General features: G+C 51.5%; 1 protein-coding gene across 1 annotated transcript in view; it reads right to left on the reverse strand.

Annotated features, from left to right (window-relative positions):
* LOC119114578 (potassium channel subfamily K member 4) overlaps positions 1-21,244 on the reverse strand; it is a 36,370-nt gene extending 15,126 nt beyond the window's left edge. The window contains exons 1-3 of the mRNA XM_037238668.1: positions 21,022-21,244; positions 7,867-7,974; positions 6,769-6,933 (exon numbers count right to left, since the gene is read on the reverse strand). Of these exons, the coding sequence (XP_037094563.1) occupies positions 6,769-6,933; positions 7,867-7,974; positions 21,022-21,205 (457 nt within the window). The 5' untranslated portion in view covers positions 21,206-21,244. The remainder of the gene's footprint in view (positions 1-6,768; positions 6,934-7,866; positions 7,975-21,021) is intronic.
* Between the last annotated feature and the right edge of the window lie 4,123 nt (positions 21,245-25,367).

The raw sequence follows: 25,367 nt of genomic DNA on the forward strand, positions 1-25,367 counted from the left end.
AACGGATGTCGATGGTGAGAAGAGAACGAGCGGGGCTAACTTCGGATAAATTGTACTGAAGAGAGCATCAGAATTAAACCTGCGTTCGGAGTCGCTTGCTGCTCAGTCTTACAAAGGACCAGCTTTTATGTCTAGAGAGGGCATGGGAGTCGTACCAGAAATAAAGAGTATCGCCTTAGAAGCGAATTACCTTTACTACGCCTCCCACGGTGTGTCAGCTTGGCGACATCTAAGATGACCAAGGACGGGTATCAGAAACGCTCTCGGCGTTCTTGAAGTCACGGTGACGTTTGTGACTGGTGAAGCGAAACGGTGCGAGGCTTTGCGTCGCGCGCAGACTGAAGTCGGGCTCTATGTCAGCTCAAGCAGCTGGAGATGTGCCCCACGAGGTTCGTGGAGAGGCATACTGCAATAGAGAGGTTCGTGGAACAGTTGCCCGCCATTACCGCAGCCCTACAGGAGGTGACTGAGTGGCAAGATGGATGGGTAAGCTCTGGAGCTGCTTTACATCGGACAGGACTGCGGACATCCGAACTGATGTTCAGCCTACATGTTCTGCTGAAGCTGTCCGGCCGGCTACTGCCGCTGTGCAGAGCTCTGCAAGGGAATGGTGCTGACCTGGTCACAACCATGCACCTTATCAACGAAGTCGTGGAAGAGCTGGAGAGGCTCGGATCCAGCGATGCAAAATTATCCAACATCTTCTCAGAGGCAGAGGTATGTATGAAAGCAGTAGCAGGTGTGGAAATAAGCCGTCCGCGTGTCGCAGATTGGCGAAGCACACCCCGCGGCGCGGCCACGCCCTTCACTTTTGAGGCTGACGCGGTCGGAGGCCGCTTCCGAGTGGAGCTGTTTTCCAGCGTTGGACCACTTGCTGGGTGATGCTCGTGCTCGCTTCGGTGAGCATCAGCGGAAGTTCATGACGCCGTGGGAGATGGATTCCCTGCCTGGACGAGGTTCGCTCACTCGAGCTCAGCGTCGGTGAGGCAGGCCGAGGCGGAGCCCATGATCTGGCGCAGGGTGTGGACGCGTGTATGTTCTGTGAGGCCATTCTCGGCACGCAACGGCCGACACGTGACTGTACGCTCTCGATTTTTTGCTCTAAGCGGACCTAGGCGGAACGGATTTTTTTCTAGGCAAACGCCTCAGTCGTGACAGGATACGATCGTATCCTGTCATTTGACCACAGCTCAGCTAAGTGTACCCGGTGGGGTGGGATATTATCTGGCGTTAGTGCTGAGCGTGAGTACGGAGCGCAATGCTGCATCTCGCTGCGGGGCGATGGTGCCTGCAGATACAGATCCCTGTGGTCGGCAGAGAAGAGCACCGCGGCTGACACGCGGCTCCACCGAGCTCTTCGGGTGATGTCGTCACAGATTGGTGAGTTTGAACGCACAGGTCTGTGAGATTGCGCTGTCGTCATCACTCCGTCTGCGGGATCCATTCTGCCCGTGAGCTGCCATAAAGCTAAGCTCAGTAATACGTTGGATGTTGTAAAACGTTGATGCCCCAGCTGTCAGACGTTGCATCAGTTCGTAGGCCCAATAAAAGAACCGCGGAATCGACAACGTTTAAATGGCATCCGACAGATAAATGAGAAATTAATTTGAGTATTGATAACAGATGTTTAGTAGCACTGAATGAAATTCGGCACTACAGTCATCAAGCCTGTTTTGAGTGCCCATAGCAACAACTTGTGTGTCTTATTCTTAGTAACCGCCCACCGTCAGCTGGCGCTAGCTATCAAAGCGTTTTCAAGGAATGGAGATTACCCCGCTTGCACAAAAGCTGGTATTACACTCAGCTGAGTCGCCGAGATCGCTGTGCCGGAGCCGTCCCAGGTGAGCCGAGACAAGTATTCCGTGAGGCTGGCCGTAAGTTGTGCGGGCCTCTCACAGTTGGAGGGACGTATATGACGCGCAAAGTGAGGGATGACATGCAACGGCGCATCCCACGCAAGGTGAACACCCCGCGTGACGTAACCCGAGATGCGCGCACAACCTCACCCCTGCGCCTTGACCTTAGCCTTAGCGTTAAGGTTGCTTGCGACGGTCGTTGGGTTTGTATGAATCGCTGCATGTGTGGAAAATTGTGATGCGTTGTATTGAAGCTCTGTGGCGCTCATCTTCTCCGGTGAAATAGCCCCCTCTCATCACGTGTTTGACACTGTACGGACCATTTATGTCCTAATGTGTGCAACAGGCCTCGCAGTGTCTCGAGGGCAGACCCTCAGCAGCACAGGATCACGACCGCACTGACCCGGCGGCCAGGCCCCCCGCACGTCCTCCCGCATCCCGAGAGAGGCGGCTGCAATGGGCAGGCAGCGCGCTGGTCTGTAGGCGCGTGGCATTGGCCGAGTGCCGCGGCCATGGCGTGCTGTGGCCGCTCCTCCCGAGCGCTAATTACGTCACGCGTACAGAGAACAGGCGCGGTCGCAGACAGATACGGAATGGCAGCCATTCGCCGGGTCAAGCCTGGGATGGCGAGAGTTGGTTTATCTATTTATTAGCATGGTGGAGCGAACACCGAAAAGCCATTACCAAGGCCGCTTTGGTCCCGTAATTATAGATTTTCCACTTGTCCCGTTGACCATTGGAGGATATAAAATCATCCAAGCAACAGTGTCAACCAATTACCCACAAGATGGATAACCCTGGGCGCTGCACGTAAAGATCAAATACTTGCACGAGCAACGATAGGACGGGAACCGATATCAGAGTAGTAGAGACAGAAGTGGCCGTAAATGGCTCCTTCGCATCCTCGAATTTCTAGACCTGCAATCGCATAAGAAGTTATTTCACGCACGTAACCGATGTAGACCGTTCCGAAAAAAGACGAAGTGTTCCCCTCCCCGATGTCTTTTCTGCATCCGCCTCTGCTTTAGAATTGGTGCATTGGCTTATCTCGGCCTCGTAGATTGCAATATTCTGGGCTCCAGGGTTTGTCTGGATGCCAGTGTTCATCATAAGACGGATAGGCTTGTCTGCTTCCGCCGTTAGACGACTGCATCTAGTCTGGCGCACATGACAGCAGTGTAATCGATCCCCAGCCGACGAAATCTGGCCATCCATAGCACATCTTGAAGGATTTTGGCGATGTCCAAGGTTCATGTCCGACTGATCTTTCACAGCAATGTTTATGGAGTATGTGTTACAATTTGGCGCCCTGCTTAAAGGGAAAGAACCATTGGTAGCTGGAACTAACATCCTGAATGGGCTGTTACTATGAGCGAGGCCACGGGTCGGGCGGAACCGAACGGAAGTGGTACAGCCTCGGCGGCCGCTGGCTAGCTCTGGGTAGGCACACCTTCGATGGGTTTGTATCTGTAACCTTTGCGTCCGCTCGCTTGCGCGGGGACCGTTCGTAACCTACGCATCTGCATCATGCATTCCGATGCGCGGTGCAATTTCAGTAACGAGAAATACACTGATTTAAAAGCAGTCTCGCAATATTTTCAAGGACTTTGCATTCGTACTGACTGGCCAGGCGGCGTTCCCTTGCAACGTTGCCTTATCACTATAATTTCATCTTCCCCATTCGATTGGCATGGAAAACGGAAAATTTACAATTTGATCGAAGCCAGGTCCAGATGTCAACGAACGGGCGGCGTAAACACATCAAGCCATCGCATTCTGAAAAATGCACAGCGGACGATCGGACTGCCAAAGATCTGGGTCGATGTTGACAAACTGCCAGGCGTTAGTGTGCGAAAATCATGGATCCGCCACTTTAAGACCGTTTTAGGGATCGATGTCAGATTTCAGTACTTAGAGATGATTACGACGCGAAATCATGTCGGCAGATGTACCATCTACAAGTCACAGAGCAATCTCGGCACACGTCGACCCCGTCGGTGCGACGGTGGTGGCGGTCAACGTCCTCGTCTCCAAACCCAGAGTCGAATGCGTCACGGTGAGGTCCAAGGCAAGAAATATCGGGCTTGGAAACTGAAAAGGCGTGTGGTGCAACTTGTCATAACCGATTTCCTTGCACGATATTTGCGTGTTTCACAACACTATGATCACGACCAACGAGCGTGTAAACAGTTCCAACTTCCGTTATTTCGTCGATTATCGGTTTTGTCAGGCTAAGAGCCTGCCATGTTTTAAGCAATAGCTGGTGAAGGTGGGCGCGGGTGCCAAGCATAAGTGTGCCTTTGCCTGCTGATATCACTTACTGAAATTTTACTGCACGTATTAACACTTCATTTAGATGGTTTTCATTTGTGATTAAGTAAGTTTTGTTGGCCTCATGTCGTTACTTAATTTCGGTGGTTGCACACACTCGTTTTGTGAGAGCACGGTTGTATTCTGGCATTGTGAAATGCAACGGGGCACAGTGGCCACCAGAGCAGTTGGCAGCGCCCGTCTGCTGCCGTCGGTTGTCTCGTGTCCCCGCATGCGCTACTTCCAGGTGATGGTAGAGGAGCACTTTAAAGACGAGGTCGTTGGAATAATCTCATTCCTCACAAAAAAACAGAAGAATGGCGAGATAGATACGTTGATATTTCGCCTCTATGTCTTTATCGAAACGGGAAAATCAGTACATGCATTTAGTTTCAATAAAGGTGTGTAGCCGTAATATCAACGCATGTATATATATATATATATATATATATATATATATATATATATATATCCACCATCCCCGTTTTTATACGAGGAATAAGGCTATTACTACAGTCTTATCTATATGCACAATGTTCCTTGCAAACGCACTTAACAACTCAAGAAATACTTACGTTGACAAGGTATAGAATAAGTTCTTCAAGGCGACAACTCACGTTCTCTCACGTCTCTCGACTGCGTCATCACGTATCATCCACGTGATGATGGCATCTGTTCTCCCTTCGCTCGTCCCACGACGAAGACTACGTCTCACTGCTCCTGAACTCTGCTGTTTGGACTGCCGGACGTCGGGGTCAGACTAAGATCCCTTCCCAATGTGACCAGTTGTTCATTCTTAGCGGGGCGATAAGCATCCCGGCGGGGCGGCGCTCACAAGCTCGTAATCCCAGGACCTTTGACAACAGTCACGTTCGAATGGCGGCCCGGTGAATTTGGTATAGCTGTCATTGGAGCTTTGCAGCGAACTCAGTGACCGGGGCGATATGGCGTCGCCTGCCTCCTACCCTGGCGGGAAGGGCGCGCGCCGCGAGATATCGAACCTCGTATCGTTGGTTTCCCAGACTCGTAGATTACCCACCGCGCTATCGGCACCCATTTCGACATATCTGTAAAGAGGCTGTGCGGCGAACTGACATCCACTATGAAATATTGAGCCAATGTCGGGGCATTGGTCATTTCTTTTATTAAATATGCTGCAGTGTGCAAAGGACGTCTTTACCCGTCCTACATTTTGACAAGCAACTTACTGGAAAAATACCTTAACTTACGTAAGCCTCAGAAAAAGGCTGGCCTGGCGACTGGTGTCATAAAAACTTCCAGAAAAAACAACTTTACGGTCTCGTTTCATAACCTGAATCCCAGTGCATACCACACGTTAAAGCATTTGTCATCGTTCCGCCGCCTGGACATGGCACAGGGACTCCGGCGCTGCCCCTGGCGAGCGGCGGCGTCTCGCCTGCACCGCCGTCCTCTGCTCCGGGCGGCAGCTATCCTCCGGGTGGGGTCACGGTGCCGTGCGGCAGTGCCGGACGTGCCGTGACAAGGCCGGCGCTCGGCACGGGAGGCGAGCACGCCCGCAGCACGCTCTGAGCACGCCCCGCCGCCGGTACGTGCCGGTCGCACCGCGGGGCTGATTGGCGACCACACGCCGGATCCCACAACACCGGGTTGCGCCCGCACGCTGGACCGTCGTGCCGCCTCGGAAGTCCATCAGTTTCAGGTGGCCGCAGCCAGGCCATGCACGGCTGAGGCAGCCGCCCACAAAAGCCGGACGTGGATCCAGCGAAACGTTTGGTGTGCCCGAAAGCACCGAGTGCAAAGTTGATAACGTGTACTTCTCATTTGCACGTGGGTTTGTATTGATGTGTTTGTGTGTGTGTGGCTGGCTGAAATTGCGTTTGAAACAGTAAATTGCAGCCTGAGAGTATGACCTGCATGCATTGCATCGAGACAATGTGAGCCTGACCTGGCCCTAGCTATAACTTTTCCCCGACCTGCATGGTCATGTTGCAGTAGGTGACGGCTCATTTTTAGTTAATCCGTGATTTCTTTCTATATTTTGACGTGCACTTTTGTTTATCTCATTGCATAGTTTTTATTTATGTGCATAGCCAATCAATAATTTACTTTCATAGTCTAGGCCCGGCAGCTACTTTGCTTGTGCCATTGCATGCCTGATTATGTACATCAGCAGCCTATGAAGCCTAAATAGCCGACCTGCAGCCGGCGACGGGCGTAAAATTAGCCTAATTGTCCTTGAATCTGAACATCCCGTTTTCTGTTCGGGCTGTCGTTCTTGCCGTCGTCAATGACGTCGGCTGCCCAAGGAATGCGGAATAACGTGTACCGACGCTGTGAGGAGGGAGAGGGGGGAGCCTCAGACCAAATATACTAGGTGTGCCGCTCCTTGTACCAGTGCCCTTATCTGTGTGTTGAGAAATTGATATCTGAAATGGCAAAGAAGCACACTTGGCGCACGGGTCAATGCTGGTGAGAATGTAGGCGTGCCTTGCCTTGAACACAATCACAAAGCTGCAAACAATTGAGGACATCAGCATCAACATTCATTCATTAACATCAACATCATTCGACCGCTGACATCTACGTTCGTCCTTCATTGAGCATGCCTCAGGGAGCTCACCGATGGTTGTGACGACCGTCATGCAGAAGAAGACGGAGTCGATGAAGCTCCAGGGGACGTCGCGCTGCTCCTGGGCCAGCTGGTAGGCGCCGTCGCCGCACAGCTGGACAGCCTCGTCCAACGTGTCCAGCTCGCCTGTCAGGCCATACGACTCGAGCAGGACCTCTGTAACGGAAGACGGGAGGTGGAACGGACGTCGGCTCTGACGAGGTGTGGAGAATGAGCTCCCATGCAAACAGTCATCCAGTAATTTTGGCAATTAGTCTACGAAATCGCAACTGCTTGATCACACATTCATTCATTCACACATTCATTACCTGCATTTTGGTCAACGCTCGCTCATCCGCCCACTCACTCTCTCAGTCAACCGCGCCAACCTGTCATTTGCTCACTCACTCATCTGCGACAACCAGTAATTCGTTCACTCACTCACTCCCTCAATCATCCGGAGTGAACCTGTCATTCACCCACTCTCCCGATCCCTCACGCACATTCACCGCACTCTCTAAAAGACCCCTCGCCTTCTCTCTCTTCCAACCAGCTCATCCGTGTCCGCTGCGCAGTCACTCACAAGTCCATTCATTTAAGCGAAGCACCCATTCCTTCGCCTCTTAAATAAATGAGCGTGGCCGAGGCCCTCCGAAGAGCAGCTGGAAGTCCTCTCCCGACACTCTGAACACCGCACAGGGTTTGGGACTCCGAAGGTCAGCCAGGCGGGCCGGTACTCCGCACAGGGGATGGGACTCCGAAGGTCAGCCAGGCGGGCCGGTACTCCGCACAGGGCGGCGCGGCTGACCTTCGATCATGCCGCACACGCCCAGTGTAAGTGAATTGCTCCGTGAAACCCGAACACGCTGGAATGCCAATGGGCTACCAGCGGCGCACGGCGTCGACAGGTCTCGGTGCTCACCGACTTTGCGGCTGATGGCACCACGAAGTGTCTTGTGTAGCCGATTGAAATGCAAGCCGACTTCACTCCGTGAAATGCAGACCGTTTACATCGACGCTAAAACCGAGCGTCTGACAATCATTGGCCAGAGCGGGCGATTGCGCGTCGTCTGCGGCGATAGAGCTCCGCCAGTAAGCTTACCCTCTTACCGACTCGGTGGGTGCCCTCCTCCTCGCAGCTGGAGAGTGCGGAGGTCTTCAGCGTGGACCAGCTGGGCCCCGACTCCTCTGTACTGTTGTCCTGGATTCGCCGGTACTCTGAAAACAAGGCAAAGCGACGCATCACTATGCTGAAACTCGCCCCAGACGACGGTGACTCAACCGAGTTGGACACTCGAGCAAGTTAGGAATTACCTGTCGACTTGACAACTTGGGCAGGGTTGCCGGCTTCCGAATGTAAAACAGGGTGTAACACGTACCCTGCTAATTTCGCATTCAATTGACAGCGTAAAGCGTAAAGAAACTGGGCGGTAACCCCATGACCAGTGCGTGCAACTCTTGCGGATGCCGCGCTGTTTGCCCACTCAAAGTTGAGGCATATTTAAGTCGTCGCTGCATGGCTTGTCACACATGCGCGGGCTCAAATTGCATCGAGTCGGGCCTTCCCACCACTTACCAGCAAGAGGTGCTTTAAGGCCACCTGAGGTATTCATGACTGTCCACAACCTTGGGTTTGGATGGCCTCTAAGCCCATTCATTTTTTACCGCGTTCATTGTTCACATTCTGCGAGGATGTTGACGTAGCGGCTTCGCCACGGGTCGAACAATGGTGGTGCGTCGAGCTTTTGCGACGCGTTTCCATCGAATGAAGCGTCATAAAAGAATTACGCAAAGTTGGGGATGCGTTCCCCGGTTTCTCCAAATGGCAGAGCCTATGCATTGACGCATTGTTGGCCTAGTAACTTCTCCCTCGCCGATGTTCAATTTTCAGACCTTGACCCGGCATGCTCACAGTTTTGTATGAAAGTAGTTTTCGCAGGGTGTACAGAAATTTCAAAACGATGGTATATTGCTGATTTTGCGCGTGGATGATCGTTTTATGTATTGTTCTACGTAAGACGTGCATACCTCTGTACTTAGGTCGGTGCAGCTAGCTGCATTCATCTATGACGGATTACACGTTTCCTAATTTCTGGGAACTATAACGGCATGCTTGAATTCCTCCTGGAAAATATAGAAAAGCTTGTTCAAGCACGCATGAATAACATTTCTTAGGGTGCTATTTTCCCATCAGTGCTATCAATATTTTCATATTGCATATCCGTGGCTTGAAATAAACCTCACGACATCACTGACATTTTTTAATATTTTTAGTTCAGGATAAGCTTGTGAATGGTCTTGGGAACTTTGGCATCAGCTTCGTTATGTAGCGTGACGTGTTTTCGTCTATCAATAACCCGCAAGCCATCACCCGTAATGCAAACCGTATTGCAGATAAATTCCAATGCAACGAATATCTCCCCACCCAATTTCAATATCAAACAACAGCCAGCAAACGCCCCCAATCCTACCGAAAAGGCGCCACACAGAAAAAAAAATGATGTATCTAACATTAAGCCACACCGATGACGGCTTATACACCAATGTAGTGAGATCCGTACAAATATCGGCATAAATACGGAGATCTGTGAAACAGTGAAGTCTCACTAAACCAACGGCTGTTCCGCAGAGACCTGCATTGGTAAGCCTGTCCGATTACAACGGGGAGGTGGAACCCATGCGCCTTTGCATTTGATAGCTGTTGCTCCACCAATGATGCAGTGCATCACATGCACCCTATGTTTGGCTATTTGTATGGGAGAGTATATTCTTTCGGTCCGTAAAGGGTTTTGCGACCACCGCCGCGCGTCATAAAACAAGGGCATAGCAACGCAATCGGGCTTCATTTCCGCACCGACCGCGGTTGTAATGCGCTGCGTGCCATGCCTGAATGCGGGGAGAAGTACTGAGCAAGCGTCTTGGGAAAATACAGAAAAAATTATGAAAGCATTTCGTGAAATTGTGACCTGAACCTTCCATGATCAAAAATGCCAGCGCAAAATTACCGCAGTAGTCGACGCGCCGGTTAAGTCCAAAAATCATTGAACAATCATGTCGGTAAGTGGCCCTTATTATGAAAGGTGAGAACACTTGCGCCAAACGGGCTGACTACATTGTCACTGTATGTATTTTGCTGCCCTTGTGGATCCATATTTCAGAGGCATCGTCCTTGCATTGTCATATGTTAGCCATTCTATTATCATTGAATGTTCTGTTTTCTTGTGCATGAAATGTTTTCGCATCCATCGGACAAACGTTAGATGTACAAATCTGCCGAAATATTTCACTAGATTAACATTTGCATTACGTGTTTTGCGTGTCCTTATAGATCAGGTGAAAAGGTGCCTCACTTCCGAGTCACCCGCCAGAAGCAGGGTGGATTTGAATTGCTTTAGGTACTCGCTATTTGCCCTTGACATATGTAGCCGACAGCCGGTCGGAGCGGCCGCGTTAAACGTCAGGTGAGGTCAGAGAATAGGACGAACAGTGCCGAACACTGCGGCACGTTAAGCTTTCGTTATCAAATTCTACCGTTGACCTGGCATTGCACGATCGGATGGCAGGGGTCAGTGCCCATGCCACAAGTATTGTTTGGCGTAAGCTGTGATCCCAGAAAGTCATTCATTTTGCTTGCCTTGAATCATATTTAATGTTTCACCATAGAATATGATTTTTCCATTCAAACTTGACGTGTATGCGCAAAATAGCTACTTTTGTGACACTTTGTATTCAATGCAATTCAAGCCCAATGTCAAGGGTGTGCATTACAGCAAGACAGCATGATCAGCGTTAACCCGTCCCATCTGGACACGGCCCTGCCAGTGTCAAATAGTCTCGATATACACCAGACCAGAGTGTCGTGAGAGGACATTACTCCCAAAAGTCAGCTGTTCAAAGCTTTCAGAAGTCGTCGCATCTAGCTGATTGGTGAAATACGTGCCAGGATGAACTCACCAGAGTATTTTCGGAATATTCACTGCTGCGGCAGCTATGGCCTATGGAGGCCGGCCGGTCCGCCATCTTGCTCTCGTTCTTATCCCGTAAATGTACCGGGCATGGCATGCTCACGTCCGGAACGGGCGCGTAAGTGAATGGACCTGTAAGAAATGGCCGTATGCGGCCACAGCGGGTCGGGCCAGAAGACACGCAGCTGATAAGGTGACCACGGCATGGCCGAGTTAATTGAGAAAACTGCATGTGATGCACTCGGAAATTGCCTCATCCTATCATGGCGAAAAGGCGCGGTGTTGTGTGAATGTCAGATAACCAATGTCAGCCAGGCCGACGTAGAGTCTCGGCCCTCTCCATGTCCAGCTCAGTTTGAAGTGCGGCGTAGCAGAACGTTTCAGTTGTTACAACGAGAAACAGAGAAACAACGCCCAGGGTAGAGGTATGGGAAGTAATAATGTAAATGCGCGCCTACTTAGCCCCGGTGCCACCCTGTCCAATTGTGCTTTCCGACAACAATTACGTCCACGGGCAGAATAAGATGAGGTCGGATCGTGATGTACCAGGAAAGAAAGGCCCAGCGTGCATGTGATAGGGACCGAGCCGGCAGGATCTGGATCAGGATCAGGATCGAGCCCTGACCTTTGACCAAGACGACGCACTTCCAAATGATTAAGTGGCCTGGGCTGACTGCGTCGGTTCTCATTTGAGCCGTATGGTGACGTATATGCAGTGAAATGCGAGGAAGGGGCCAATCAAGGAAGCTGTTTCGGAGCTCATATTCGTACAGCCCGAAGAATTGGGTCATGGGGTCTTGAAATGTCGGGAAAGAAGCACTGTTTTCCTCCCAAAGAATCTGAGAGAAAGGAGTATAAGCGATCATGCGCAGTGCCGGAGCTCATACAACAAAAAGGAATACAAATGTGCCAATTTGATTACTATAAATTTCATGCGGCTCATTTTCGTATTACGTCACCGAACTTTTATAAAAAAACTACCGAGGCAGCCGCGGGAGAAGTATGCCAAGAAAGGAATGAGGCATGTGTTAAATATAGTTGATGCACATATACAGCCTTGGAAAAATTTGTATCATCCATATAAATCCATTCGTCCTCAGCCAGGCTGACATAACAGGAAATGGATATGTGTATTTCATCCACATTATTCATTGAAAACTACTAGAACTCGCACTGAAGTTCTCTTTGGAGGATGCTCCCCGATCTCAAGGATGAGACCTCTTGCCGCGTGGTCTCATCTGAGACCAGTTTGTTACTCCATTAGACCATAAAGAGCGACATCCCTCTTGCGGAGGCTTTGAGACTGTCCCTTAATTTTGCAAGGTTTCCTGCTTGCCGCCACAGACACTTTGAGACTATTCACGATTTTCAGAGTTCTCAGTATACTGTCACCAGTGACATCTCCACAAAAATGCATGCACTTCACGATGCGTTTGTGATTTAAAGGTGACGCCGTAATGGAATCACAGTGACAGCGTTACACTGTCGTTTAACCTGAACATTAACTAAGTTGCATGCAGGTAAATGCTTAGTGTTGTCGGAAGTCATGTGAAATTTTGAGAATTTTAGGGAAAGTCATTTTCACAGGAGGCTCTTAATGTAACGCTTTACAAGCGACATAAAGAACTACCCACCCTTCCTGCGGCAAGCCTGAAAAAGTTACAGTTCTTTTTATAAATTGGTGATAAGAACAACACTGTTTTGCATCCACTTTGCAGGTATCAGATGGCAACGTCATATAACTTAATTACTGCACTTGGAAGCAATTTTGTTCCATGACGGCGGCCTGAAGTGACCTCGGTAGACACGTTCTTGTCGTATTACTTTCGTCGAACATCCTAGAACGCCCTGCGCTTTCGCCAGCGTGTACCGATTGCAGCCGCCGGCTCTGGAAGCCGGAGGAGCCGGAGACATTTAATGGTAATTGAACATTTCCCGTGCTTAGGCTGTGACGCACACTACTACTAATGCCTTGCAATTTCGACGCACAAGACTGGTTGGCTGATGGTCGGCGTGTCGCTCTGCAATCGATCGCAAGGGAGGGGTCAGCTGATATGGCTGACCAAATCTACAAGACGTGGCGGACCGGTCGAGGGGATGCCCAGAGCAGCTCCAACCATGACTTGAGTGGGGAAGGCAGCTTTTTTGGTCAGGGCAACGGTGGATCTGATCGGTGGGGGTCGGTCTCGTCACCTGAGCTGGTGAACTAATTTACGCCCATATATCACCCATATCACCATGGTGGCGAGCAGGGTCGCAGCCATGATTTTGTTAAGGGAGGAGCACGGAGCTCGGTGAGTGCGCGTCACGGCGATTCTAAATGTTTCGGGAACTTTCTGTCATCTGTGGTGAAAAACGAAAAACCCAGGTCCGAGACGGCGGTCCGCCCCCCCCCCCCCCTCGGGTCTGTCCTTATTTGGAAAGGACCAGGAGTTAATTGAATCCGCGACAGGGCTTATGCTTTGTATTACGTTTATTTTTCAGCGCAAATTTACAGTGTTTGATATGACGTTAAACAGGTTCAGGTCAAATAGAAATAGCTGTCCTTGGCATGAGGTGTTATGCGTGGAGAAAACTGTCTTACAGGCGGGTTGGCAAATCGTGTATCCCAAAGCTCGCTTTTGTCCCAAGACTTTCCCTGTGATTCCTGTCGGTGGAAGTAACTTCCTGGTCATGGGTTTGAAAGCCGCGCGTTTTATTTCATGTTCCAGGTTTCTGCGGAGTTTGAGGGTAGTACGACTTGAGGATCAGTAAAAGCGGACACGGAGCAGCCTTGGGGCTTTCGCCAAGCTGAGAACCATTGCGATGAGCCCCATCAGGTGAAAGTGAACGGGGAATTTTGATTGCTTTCTCCGTCAGTCGCAGTTTGTCCTCCCTCGTATTAATGTTTGCTCTGCATCATTAAAGACCTTGCACCAGAGCAGCGATATGATCATTTGCAGGGGCATATCCAGAAGGGGCATGGGGCCGTACCCCTCCCCTTAGGGTCCACGAGGTTTTTGGTGCTTCGAGGGAGCACCAAAATCTCAGGTTGACCGGGCACCAAATCTTCATTTCTGGACACCACAACCCTTTATTTCAAGAGAAACTAAGTCCTAGCGAAAAATTTCAAAGCCCCAGTGCCTTTATTTTATAAGGAACTAAAATCCAGGGGACGACAATTGCTTTACTGTTCATCCTGACAAAATTTGGCAGTCATGCGGCTGGCGGATGGGCCCCAAAGCACTTATTTCGGGGCAGCATAGTCTGCATTGTCCAGAGACACCTTACTGCAGTTGACAGCACAAATGGCCCAGGACCTTTATTTTCAACAGGCAACAGATTCCGGGGGGCACCATAATTCCCGTACCTTTCCATTGATGGAATCCTCGGACGGCCGTTCGGCGCAGGGACACCAAAGCATTGATTTCGAGGCGCCATAGCATTGTCCTCTAAGGGCACCAAAGTCAAGCGGGGCATTCAAAGGGCCACGAAGCCTTCATTTCATATGGGCCTAAATATAGGGGCACCACAATTATTTGCCTTCCGCTATCACAAAATGCTGGATGAGCCCTTCGGCGGAGCCCACCCAAGGCTTTTCTTTTGGGGACGTCATAAACTTGATTTGCAAGAGGCACCAATTGCAGAGGCACCAAAAAGGGAAGCGAAACCTTGATTTGCACGTGACCAAAAATTCCAGCGGCACCACAAATGACTCATAGCCTTTATGTTTCCAGAAGGAGCCGAAGGCTAACGCTCACGGGGCCCACGACGGCCCCGATTACAGGGTCAGAAGGGCGGGCCGAAGGTCATATATAACGGAGGCCAGCCCGGAGACCTGACCCGAAAATGTTAGTCGGAGGGCCTCTTACACTGATCAGGGGCTCCTGAGACAGGATGGGTCCTAAATGAGCTGACTGACCTTAAATACCGAGCAGTCGGTTCCGTGTCGGTCTAAGTTTTATTAGGCCCTTTCCCAAGCATGGGCAAGGGCGGGCCTGCAAATATCAATCAGAGGGCCTCTTGGATCAATTGGGCCTTTGAAATAGTGAAGAGCACCCTGTGCTGTTCAGGGGACCACAGTGTCTAAAAAGAGGCCCTGTGTCCACAGCGGGCCCGAATTCGGTCGGAGGCCTTTTCTCAACAGGGACGGTTACGGGATCCCAAATGTCGAGAGGCCTCTTGCGTTTATTCGAGACCATTTCTTAATGAAAAGACATATGACGATGCAAGGGTTCACTTTTACGACTGAGATAGTGGAAAAGCCTTGTGTCATCCAGAGGTCCCATTATCGAACGAGAGGACCTCCGTGCTGTTTCAACAACGGACCGATAAGCCGACCTCATGTATCGTTGCCATTTATTGGACTCCCTACGCCGCTTATGGGTCATTTTGTATCAGTGAGAGCAGCTGTGTCGATCCGATGCCAGGTACACCCGTCGAAGGACCTGTCGTACCAGGGAGGGGACCCACGTAGTGCATGATGTATCCTTTGAGGGTCTCCAGATCGACCAGGCGGAGCGGTACTCGTGTCGCCAGAATGGCAGCTACTAAAAACCACGGGCAAGGTCGGAAGAGCCCTTCAGGCCCTGAACAGGATGTTTTGGCCATGAACTTTCGAGGCTGATTCCCTGAACGAATTTAGCAGTTTCAGTAGCACGCGTAATAAATATTACGCCATTACGTCACCAGCTTGTGAGGCTGTGCGGGCCAATCCGTTCTGATCATCAGGCTGAATGGCGCGCTGGTAAAATCTACGACCTAGGACGCCTTTTACACGCATGCGAGTTAATTTTTTCAATAGTTTGAAAGCACCATTTTTCCGGTGCGCGGTCGTTTTTGCTCGCCCGTTGACCAACGCCAGATGTTAGCTGCGAGGCCGGTGCTGTACAGCGTACGGAGAATGCAACGCCAGGCGTCAATGTTGTCCAGCCCCCCCCCCCCCCCCCCCCTCGCCCCCGGCAAACGTTCAATCCTGGCTGTGGGCCTTGTAACCAGTCATGCCTTAGCTGGAGCTGATGTCAAATATTACTCGTATCTAGCTTTTAGCAGTTCGCTGTTGGGTTTTTCGTCAGATGCGATTGCTGTGGGCACCTCGGTGCTGTGCACTGGCTTGTCCCGAGTTATCTCGGGAACAACAACCGGCAGCCGAGGCTAGTGGTCTGGCCGGAAGACCGCTTTGCCGTGGAGGCGGAGGAGGTGACGGTGGCGAAGGTGCAGGGGACAGTGGCTGCCGCTCTGCAGTGGCCGGTATCGTGCACATTCTTTGCTCGGCAACTGGGGCAGGGCGAGCGCCGCCCGAGCCAGCGTCTCCTGCAACATTTCGTGCTGCAGGTGCGTGATTGCGGTGCCGTGCGCAGGTCGTGCTGGACTCTGACCAAAGGGCCGAACATAAAGTAAGAGGATACAGAGAAACTTGTCGATCGGTGGTGATGACGCACTGGCCCAGTGACTGTGCAGTACTGTGATGACGTTAGTAGTCGACGCGAGTTTGTGTTGTGGCAGATCTGGAAACCTGATCCCGAGCGTATGTCCATGGGGATGAGTCGTACTGTTTTGGGATGTGCCGTTCTGCTGTGGAGTGTGTTCTGTCGTCCTGACTGGGACGCATCGATCTGCTGTGCTGTGATATAACTACGCAAGGTTGTTTTTAAGGCGGATTTGGAAGTTTTGGTTTCTGTCTTCAGTGTATGTCAATGGAGATGCGTCGCTCTGCTATGGAATGCGTTGCTGTGCTGTAGGATGCGTTTTCTGTTGTGAGATGCGTCATTCAGCTGTGGGGTGCGCCGTTCTGCTGTGCTGCGTTCCGACGATACGGCATTGTGCTGTGACGCGTCTCCGGTGTTCGTCGACGGAGACGCGTCGTTTTGCTACGGGATGCGTAGATCAGCTGAGATGCGTTTTCCTATTATTCTTATCCGGATGCGCCATTCTGTTGGGCCAAGTTATGGTGACCACACTCGTTCGTGCTGTTACGCTGATCTGAATGTTTTTGTTTTTGTCTCTGGTGGACTTCGATGGAGATGCAGAAATATAGCCGCATATTGAAACTGTTTTCAATATGATGACTGAAAAACGGGTGAAACCGTCGAGAGTGCTCAGAAACCATACGGGCGTCGGTTTGGTCTCTGCAGAAATCCACATTTTACGAGGACCTTGGAGGAGATCTCTTGGTTTCGGGATGTTCTTTTTTGCAAGATTCTCGGCGTCAGTGTAACTTATCTTACTCGAGAATGGTAGATTGTCTCCATGATCGACCAATGAGAACATGAAGACGATCTAGCATTCTCACGTGAGATCACTTTGTCGACGTTGAGCATCTCACAGAGAAAAGAACGACCCAAGACAAAAAGACCTCCTCTTAAGCTCTCGTAAGAAAGTGGGGCTCTCCGTAGAGAGAAAAATTATCCTGGATAGGCTCTGAGAAGTTTAGACTGGCCTGCTCGCTTTTTCTTTGAATTGTGAAATCGCTGCAACAAATTATTCATTCGTTTCGTGTATTATATGATGGTGGTACCAAACGTGCCCTGAAAGACTTCATTGGGTCCTGACCAATCCCTAGGCGCAGCGAGCGCACCAAGGGAACTAATGCGCTGTGATATTATTGTAATAATGTGAGTTCCTACGTTTAGTGCTGCAAAGTGTTACTAAAAAGTTAACAATGATGTTAGCAACTAGTAAATCAAGAGCTCAGTTACTTACAATGCACATATTTTCAATAGGATATAACGTACTCATACTTTTATAAATACTAACAATAATGTAGATTATTGTAGGGGCGGCAGCAAAAATGACCGTCAAATGCCAGGCTGAAGCAATTTTTTCAAGTATCATCTTTTAATGCGAGTACCGCAACGCTTTCATTTCGTGTCTTTGTGTCTTTGATTCGAATGCCTAAACATGAGGACTTGATTCATATATTTGCCCAAGCGATTCGGAGTATCAGTTTTTCTAAACCTGGGTATATGACCGATCCAGTTACCAGACAAAACATGTCTGCCTTAGCGCTTGGCTCAAATACAAATCTGGCTGGGATCTAATTAGTAGTTGCCTTTGCTGTCATCGAATGGTAGCCTGCTTAGACAGTCTGGACCATCGATGTGTGTGTGTGGGGGGGGGGGATATTTGTGTAACCGGGAAGGGGTGACGTAATGCATTTGCTGACTACAAACATTTCCACAATTGAGATATCGACAAAATAAAAAAGGCCAGAGCGAAACGTTGTTTACCGCTACGCACTGAAGCCGAAAGAGCGCGTGGTATAACTTTGCTCTTCGAACTTTACTCGGAAGCCCGCAACAAATTTTGAGACGCAACTAATTTCACTTCGCAACCGAGCAAGTTGAAATGGCCTCCTCGCACGCAACGGTTTATGACTATGAGGAAAACTCTTTCACGAATCGTCAGCCTTCGATTATTTATTTTGAAAACAATTTGAATGAAATTGCACAAATCGCTCCGGAGAACATCACAATGTGTTCTGAGAGGGCTACGTCAAACATCGCTGACAAAAAAAAACAAGGAAAAGAGGGCCACGCCAACATGACCTGGGTTCTTTGCATTGCGATATTGTTTCATACTGCAAAGATGCAGTTATGACAAAGCCGCATGCTAAGACAATGTTCGGCTAACGGTCATAGTACTCTTTCAGCATTAGCGCGAGCGTGCGGGAAAAGGCTTCCCAGCACGCTCGCTGGTATTCAATAATAAGTCGGGTGGTCGAAGCTTTCGGCTTACCGAACATTTGCATCTTACCGGGATATCTTCCCACACGTCTTTCAAAATAGGTATCCAGGGTCTTTAAAGCATTTACTCCGGGGTCAGGGTCGGAGTCGGGGCGCGCGCCGTCTGCCCTGCGTTCGGCACGGGGTGAGTCAGAGCGCGCGCCGTCTGGCTCGGTTCGGCGCGGGCTGGGTCAGAGCGCGCGCCATCTGGCCCGGTTCGGCACGGGGTAGGTCGGAGCGCGTGCCGTCTGAACCGCGTTTGGCACGGGCCGGGGTCGTGGCGCGCGCCGTCTGAACCGCGTTCGGCACGGGCCGGGGTCGAGCGGCACGCCGTCTGGCAACCGCCATACCCCAGTTACCAACCGTCTGAGATAGCCGGCGTCAGGCCGTGGCAGAAATCTGAATTGCATGATGGCTGAAGGGCCTGCGGGTCAGTTCTCCATTGCTATGCCATGCAGGGTGAGCACCGCGCACCGAAAGAATATTGCCAGTCACGTGTTCCCAGGTCGCCTGCATCACGTGTTGTATAGTCTGCGCCACCTGGTGATGGCGCAGATTGGGAGGAGATTATTGACACAGCCCAGCGTAGCTTCTAAGGTCTTGACCAAGCTATTGGAGCGTGAGACAGCAGGTTTTTAATAGACTTATAAAATAGTACGGACTTTGCAATGACCGAAACTGATATCCGATGGCTTTCACAAGTCTTTAGCTCTCGCCGACGGCCCATAACAAATAAATGTATTTCGCATCGTCGTTTTTGCGTAAATTAGACTACGTTCTGCTGGAGATGGTTCTTGGACTTAGCCGCTGACAAATACAGCTAGCTGCAATGGCAAGACCTCTCATCCCAGCAGCGCAGCATAGCATTTCCAACTGAACGAAAACTGTCGCGGGAGGACTAACGTGTCACGTGTGACGTCATTATCAGCTGGCATGGGCCGTCAACGGCAGGTCACACCACCGCCCAGCGCAGTTCTGCTTCCGAGACGCCGAGTTCCATGCGTCTGCCACTATCAGTCAGCGTTCGCGGCGCCTTACAAACCAAGCTGCGACCCCAGGGTCGGCATCGCGCTTTATGGCATGGACGCTCGTAAAACGATGTCCATATTCCCAACATGGGTAGTCGTAGTGGTTATTCTCTCATACGCGTACTTCATTGACGCGTTTAGTTTTCGTATTTCCGAGTCAAAATATAATCCCGCACATTCCCGCGTTTACTCAAATTCCACTCTAGTTTCTGAGCCTCACGCCCGCGAATATGTGCTGGCCATTTTGTGCGGACTAGTTCAGGGCTGTCCAGGCATGCATGACGCCATAGCAACGTCATTAAAATCCTGCCACCCCATAGACTATGCGGCGTTCAAGGCCAAGAAGAGTATAGTCGTCGAGTCCTTCAGATTTGACATTCGTAAGCCCGATGTTCAAATAAAATGGGCGTCAATTGGCTCTCAATCAATGATGAGCAGGCTATGCACGGTGCAACCCGGAATCACGGTTTGTGCTGCATAAAATAAGAAATGGGACATGAATGCATTGCGGAAACAAGACCTGTCAGCGAACAAGTAAGGAAATGCGCTATAGCCGCGTACGTATACAAGTCAACATCTTGAACTCACGAATCAATATGTAAGAAAACCACGAGAAAGAGCCAAGACACGAGGGCATAACGATACTGGCTGCAGTACACGCTTCCAGCACCGCCATGGCCATCTATTGGTCGATTGAAGTACTACCTACATGTGAGTGCTAGGGTGACAATTTCACACGGCTGGTTTCGTAGCACCTCAACGTTATACAAACGCTCCGTGAAGTGACCAAACAATGACGTATTGAGGTACATATTTACTAAGTAGGGCAATTGCGTTGTGCAGAGCAGTCTTTTTCACGCAAAAGCATACCATTCGCTATAAGTGAGCTTATTTCGTCCTATGTCGTGCTTGCTTTGAAATCTTCATATGTCGAATATTCGCTTCGAGAATGCTTATGTGCTCATGCGTGACATTCGTAGCATTTTTTCAGACACTTCTGTCTAGTACAGGTGGCACCTCCTTATGAAATCGCTTTGTGCGGGCGTGCTGACACCGTACGCGTCTGCACCCCCTATATCTTATCACGCTCTGAACCGGAATGCGTCGAGATATCGTGTCGGCCGCACAAAGCAGACGACAGGTCAGCTGCTCGTCAGCTACCAAGCGTCTTTGTGTGCAGCAGTGCCGTCTCTCTGAATACATAGGTACATCTGCGGTGGCTACAAACTGGCCCATTTGCCTGAGGGAAAACAATGTTATCAAGCTGAATGGCGTGGCGAGCTGAGTAAATATCGGCGACAATAGCGTAGCTCGCACTGCTGTTTTCTCGCCCAGCATATTAACAAAGCCCGTTCTAACGAGACGAAACCCGCAACACTCCTGACGATTCCAACACCCCTTGCCGATTTTCTGTCCCATGCACCACCGCCGCCAGGACCTCTGGGCAGCGTGGGCCGGCCGGAGCGGCCTGTCAGGTGCCGCCGGCGGAGGGGGCGGAGGGGGCGGAGGAGGGGGCGGAGGAGGAGCGGAAGAGGAGGCGGAGGAGGAGGAGGCGGTTGGCGCTCTCACCTCTGAGTACATGCCATGCGGCGCGCGGTTGCCGCACAGTCAGCGTCTTCGGGTACGTCTCGAGGTAGCGGAAGGCGATGCCGCCCAGCACGAGGTACAGCACGAATACCACGGCCATCACCAGTGTGCGCCGCGTGCGCTTGTTGCGCCCGAAGTCGGCGCCCTTGGGCAAAGGCACGGCCATGGTTGCGACGCGGAGCCTAGCACGAGGGCGCCGCGCCGCTGTCGGCGCCACACTGGCCGCCACCGTCGCCGCCGCCCGCGCACGTCCGCCCTCTGACGGCCCGCGACGCAGCGCCGCCGCCGCGGAGCTGGCGCTGGGGCCTGGCGCTGGGGCTGGGCTGGGCACTGGCGCTGAGGAGCGTTGAAGACAGCTGAGCTGAGCTGTGGCTGTGACGGGAGCTAGAGATGAGCTGGAACTGTGACGGGAGCTAGAGATGAGCTGGGACTGAGGTGCGTAGCTAGAGATCTGCGCCATGCAGCTTTGCTGGCGGACCTGGGCGAGGGACCGCACACATGTATCGCCACCGTTTGGCCGCTCCGACGCCGCTGCCTAGCACAGCTCGCGCCGGTGATTCGGCTGGGTCTTATCTGGAGGCAGCTGCAACCTGAGCCCAAGCTGCCCGGCGGTCATGAGCCGGGCAGCTCGCAGCGATGCTCGGGGACGTCCGGAGCGATGGTCCGGCGCGGGGTATCGATTTCGGTGTCCTGCAACTTCTCGGAACTGGACGTGGGGCGGCCCTGACAGCGCAACGCAACTTGGAAATGCCCGAAGCGGTCCGGGTGCCCGTCTCCTGACCCCGACCTCCGCCTTTGGCCGCTCGTCATCCGTGCGAACGGGACACCCCGGTCTCGTCTGGTCGCTGCTCCGCTTCTGGAGGGAGCGGAGGGATGACCAGACGCAGAAAAAAGACGTTGTGCCGTGTCTCATGAACTGCCGTGACACTGAGGATGGCCAACGAACAGCTCGGAGGTAATTTTTTACGTGCCTTTCAATTAAAATCCCTGACTTGGTCTCGTAGGCAGCCTTATCCAAGCAGCAAAGCCAAAAACAGTCTGATATTGGCATACGATCGCCCACGGCAAACTGGTGACGTTACCCGGGAACTAGCTCTATAGGAAGACCGTCGTAAGATTCTTAGAAGTCCAGCTTAAGCCCGCCGCCGTTCTGATTTAATAACGCATCGCATAAGTTTCAGGCCTTCGAGGTTTCAAGCATTGCTGCGTGAAGGAGTTTTTGAAGTGCTTTAACCAAGCCACGAATATGGGATGGTTTCCAAGTCGTGTCGGTTCCTGGAGAGGGTTCTCACTTTCCACTCCGTTGTCGTTTTCCTATCCATGGCCTGTGGCCTATGAAGAGCCTGCTTTGGCCATCTGGTTGCTGGAGGCATATGACAGGACGTTGCTGGTCGCATCAAGACTACTATAACGTCCAGATGGCCTTGGTTTGCTCGGATAAGATCTGCCGCCGTCCCCGTCCCCAACGAGCCTGACCTTGCCCCGGCCAGGTGAGCTGGGACCCCGTGCGGAACGCCGCCGGTCAGACCCTGGTGGCAGGGAGCCGCAGCCACGCACCCCGAAACACGTGTCACAGCCAAGGATCCGTCGCACCGGACTGACCGGTTTGGAGCCGGCGACCGCCTAATTAATGAGGGCGTTCGCGTCCGGGGACCGGTGCGCCTTCAGTTCGCCGCTGTCAAAAATGCCGTAGACACTGAGATGCACTTTCCAAAGCCTTGCAGGAGATGGAAATCGACGGCAGCTGCAATCCGTCCACGAATGGGAGACCAAAATTACGAAAGCGCCCCAAACTGAGAGACCAAAATCGGCTGTAAGCGACACCACTTTCCACGCAGACTCTTGAATTTTGACGCATTGCGGAACGCAGCCATATAACGCCCCACCCCGTATCACCCGACAACGTGTCGAAGGCAACGTGCCAGGTTACCAGTGCCGAAGCGAGTCCATCGGCAAAGGCTTATTACACATGGTACCTGCTGCCGGGTAGGCCGGCGGCGGGGCGGGGCGGGGAGAAAGGGACTTTTTGTTTGCTCTAGTGGGGCTGTGGGCATGACCTTGCTGTCACTATGCGGGAACCCCGTAATCAAGAGGCTTGGTCGGCCCATCCGACCTGGCTATTTCCCTTTCCAGAGGCTGATGTCTTTACGACCACTGATCGTAGGATCAAGCCGTTTGGCAACACAAATTGTAATTCGTGAATCGCAAAAGGCTGCGCTGTATAACTTGCAATCGATTTTCATGCAAACCGCGTGATCGTTGTATATTCCCGTGCCTTCACATAGTCATCATGGTTTCACATCTCGTTTTCATTGACATGAAAACAGTGGAAATTTCCAGCTTGCAAAGAAGCCGGAGAGCGTGGACTGGTTGAATCAAGGTGTGCGCAACCAGGCATCGCAATGTCATGGGAGTAATTGGCTGCAGTAAATTTGTTCTTGCTCCGTCTACGTGATAACAACTGCCAAATTGCACGTACGCTATTGCTTTGCTCACTGCACGTTGCACAAGGCGTATTTTTGGTGAGAGAAATGACTGATGTCACTGGTGGTCACTGGTCCACTTATCTACAGAGGCCAGTGACCTTAGGAATTCCAGATTCGTGAGACAGCCAAACCGGGGATTTCGGTTTGGTGCCTGGACACGCCGACATTCCTGGGAACGAGCGGACGGACACTGCGGTAAAGGGAGGAACAGTCGGAACTCGTTCTCGCCCTTCCCGGGTGCCGTTCTCTGGCTTGGGTCAGGTGCTGTCAGCTCGCTTAAAAAAGATTAGCAAAAGGCCCGGCACCTGAAAAGCACTTATGACCATGGAAATGCGGGAAACAAGCTTAGGGCTATCAGGCCAAGCGTAGGCGAGTGGCAATCCTCTTATCGCGTCAGAAGAAAGGAGGAAGTTAGCCTCCGCAGTATCCGCATGGGTCACACATACGGTACTCATGGGTTTTCTTCTGCCAGTGGGGCAAGCACCAGCATGTCCTCGATGTGATCATGAGCTGTCCGTCGCTTATGTCCTCGTGCAGTGCCCACACTTTGTCGCCGAGCGCTATAGTCACTTTGGTCGTCAAAGACAACGGGATTGTCCTTGGGTTCACTTACAGACGAGGGCCCTACTAGTAACGTGAGAGCAGTTCTTGCGTTTCGTAACGACATCGACCTCACGGTCACTTACTTTTACGGCATCTTCTGACGTAACGGCATCGACCTCATGATCAGTTACTCACCTTTACGGCATCCTCTGACGTAACGACATCGGTCTCACGGTCAGTTACTCACCTTTACGGCATCTTCTGACGTAACGTCATCGGCCTCACGGTCACTCACCTTTACGGCATCTTCTGACGCAACGTCATCGACCTCACGATCAGTTACTCACCTTTACGGCATCTTCTGACGTAACGTCATCGACCTCACGGTCACTCACCTCTACGGCATCTTCTGACGTAACGACATCGACCTCATGATCAGTTACTCACCTTTACGGCATCTTCTGACGTAACGACATCGGCCTCACGGTCAGTTACTCACCTTTACGGCATCGTCTGACATAACGACATCGGCTTCACGATCAGTTACTCACCTTTACGGCATCTTCTGACGTAACGACATCGGCCTCACGGTCAATTACTCACCTTTACGGCATCTTCTGACGTAACGTCATCGGCCTCACGGTCAGTTACTCACCTTTACGGCATCTTCTCACGTAACGTCATCGGCCTCACGGTCAGTTGCTCACCTTTACGGCATCTTCTGACGTAACGACATCGGCCTCACGGTCAGTTACTCACCTTTACGGCATCTTCTGACGTAACGACATCGACCTCACGATCAGTTACTCACCTTTACAGCATCTTCTGACGTCACGCGTCCTTGGCTGAAAACACCCTAGCATACCTGTTTTGCACTCTGCGTGTTGAGACTGTTCATTTTGCAACTTGTGCTATTTAGACGCGCTTGGGAAGCCAACAACAGCAACCTTTATCTTATAGCACGGCATAGTTCTGCACAGCAATAGGTTGTGCTCAAATTGACCGCGGTCGTTGACGCGCGCTTAAGCCCAAATAACAACAACGAAATGCAAGCGGCAGACAATAGTGAACTTCACCGTAAGACAACTCTGTGGCCCCTCCCCACCCCATCCCCACCCCCACCCCCACCCCCACTCCACCCCTCTACTGGGGACGGCCTGTTCAGGTAAACAGCGGGCCCCTGAAGCCCGAAGAAGAATATTCTGATCTGATCTGAGAAAGGAGCGACGCGAGCCAGCACGCCATCACGTTTGGAAAAGAAACTCATCAAATTAGTGGAGAGACACGGGGTTCTCGTCA

This window comes from Pollicipes pollicipes, unplaced genomic scaffold, assembly GCF_011947565.3.
Source record: "Pollicipes pollicipes isolate AB1234 unplaced genomic scaffold, Ppol_2.1 Scaffold_266;HRSCAF=296_pilon_pilon_pilon, whole genome shotgun sequence".
Taxonomy (NCBI): domain Eukaryota; kingdom Metazoa; phylum Arthropoda; class Thecostraca; order Pollicipedomorpha; family Pollicipedidae; genus Pollicipes; species Pollicipes pollicipes.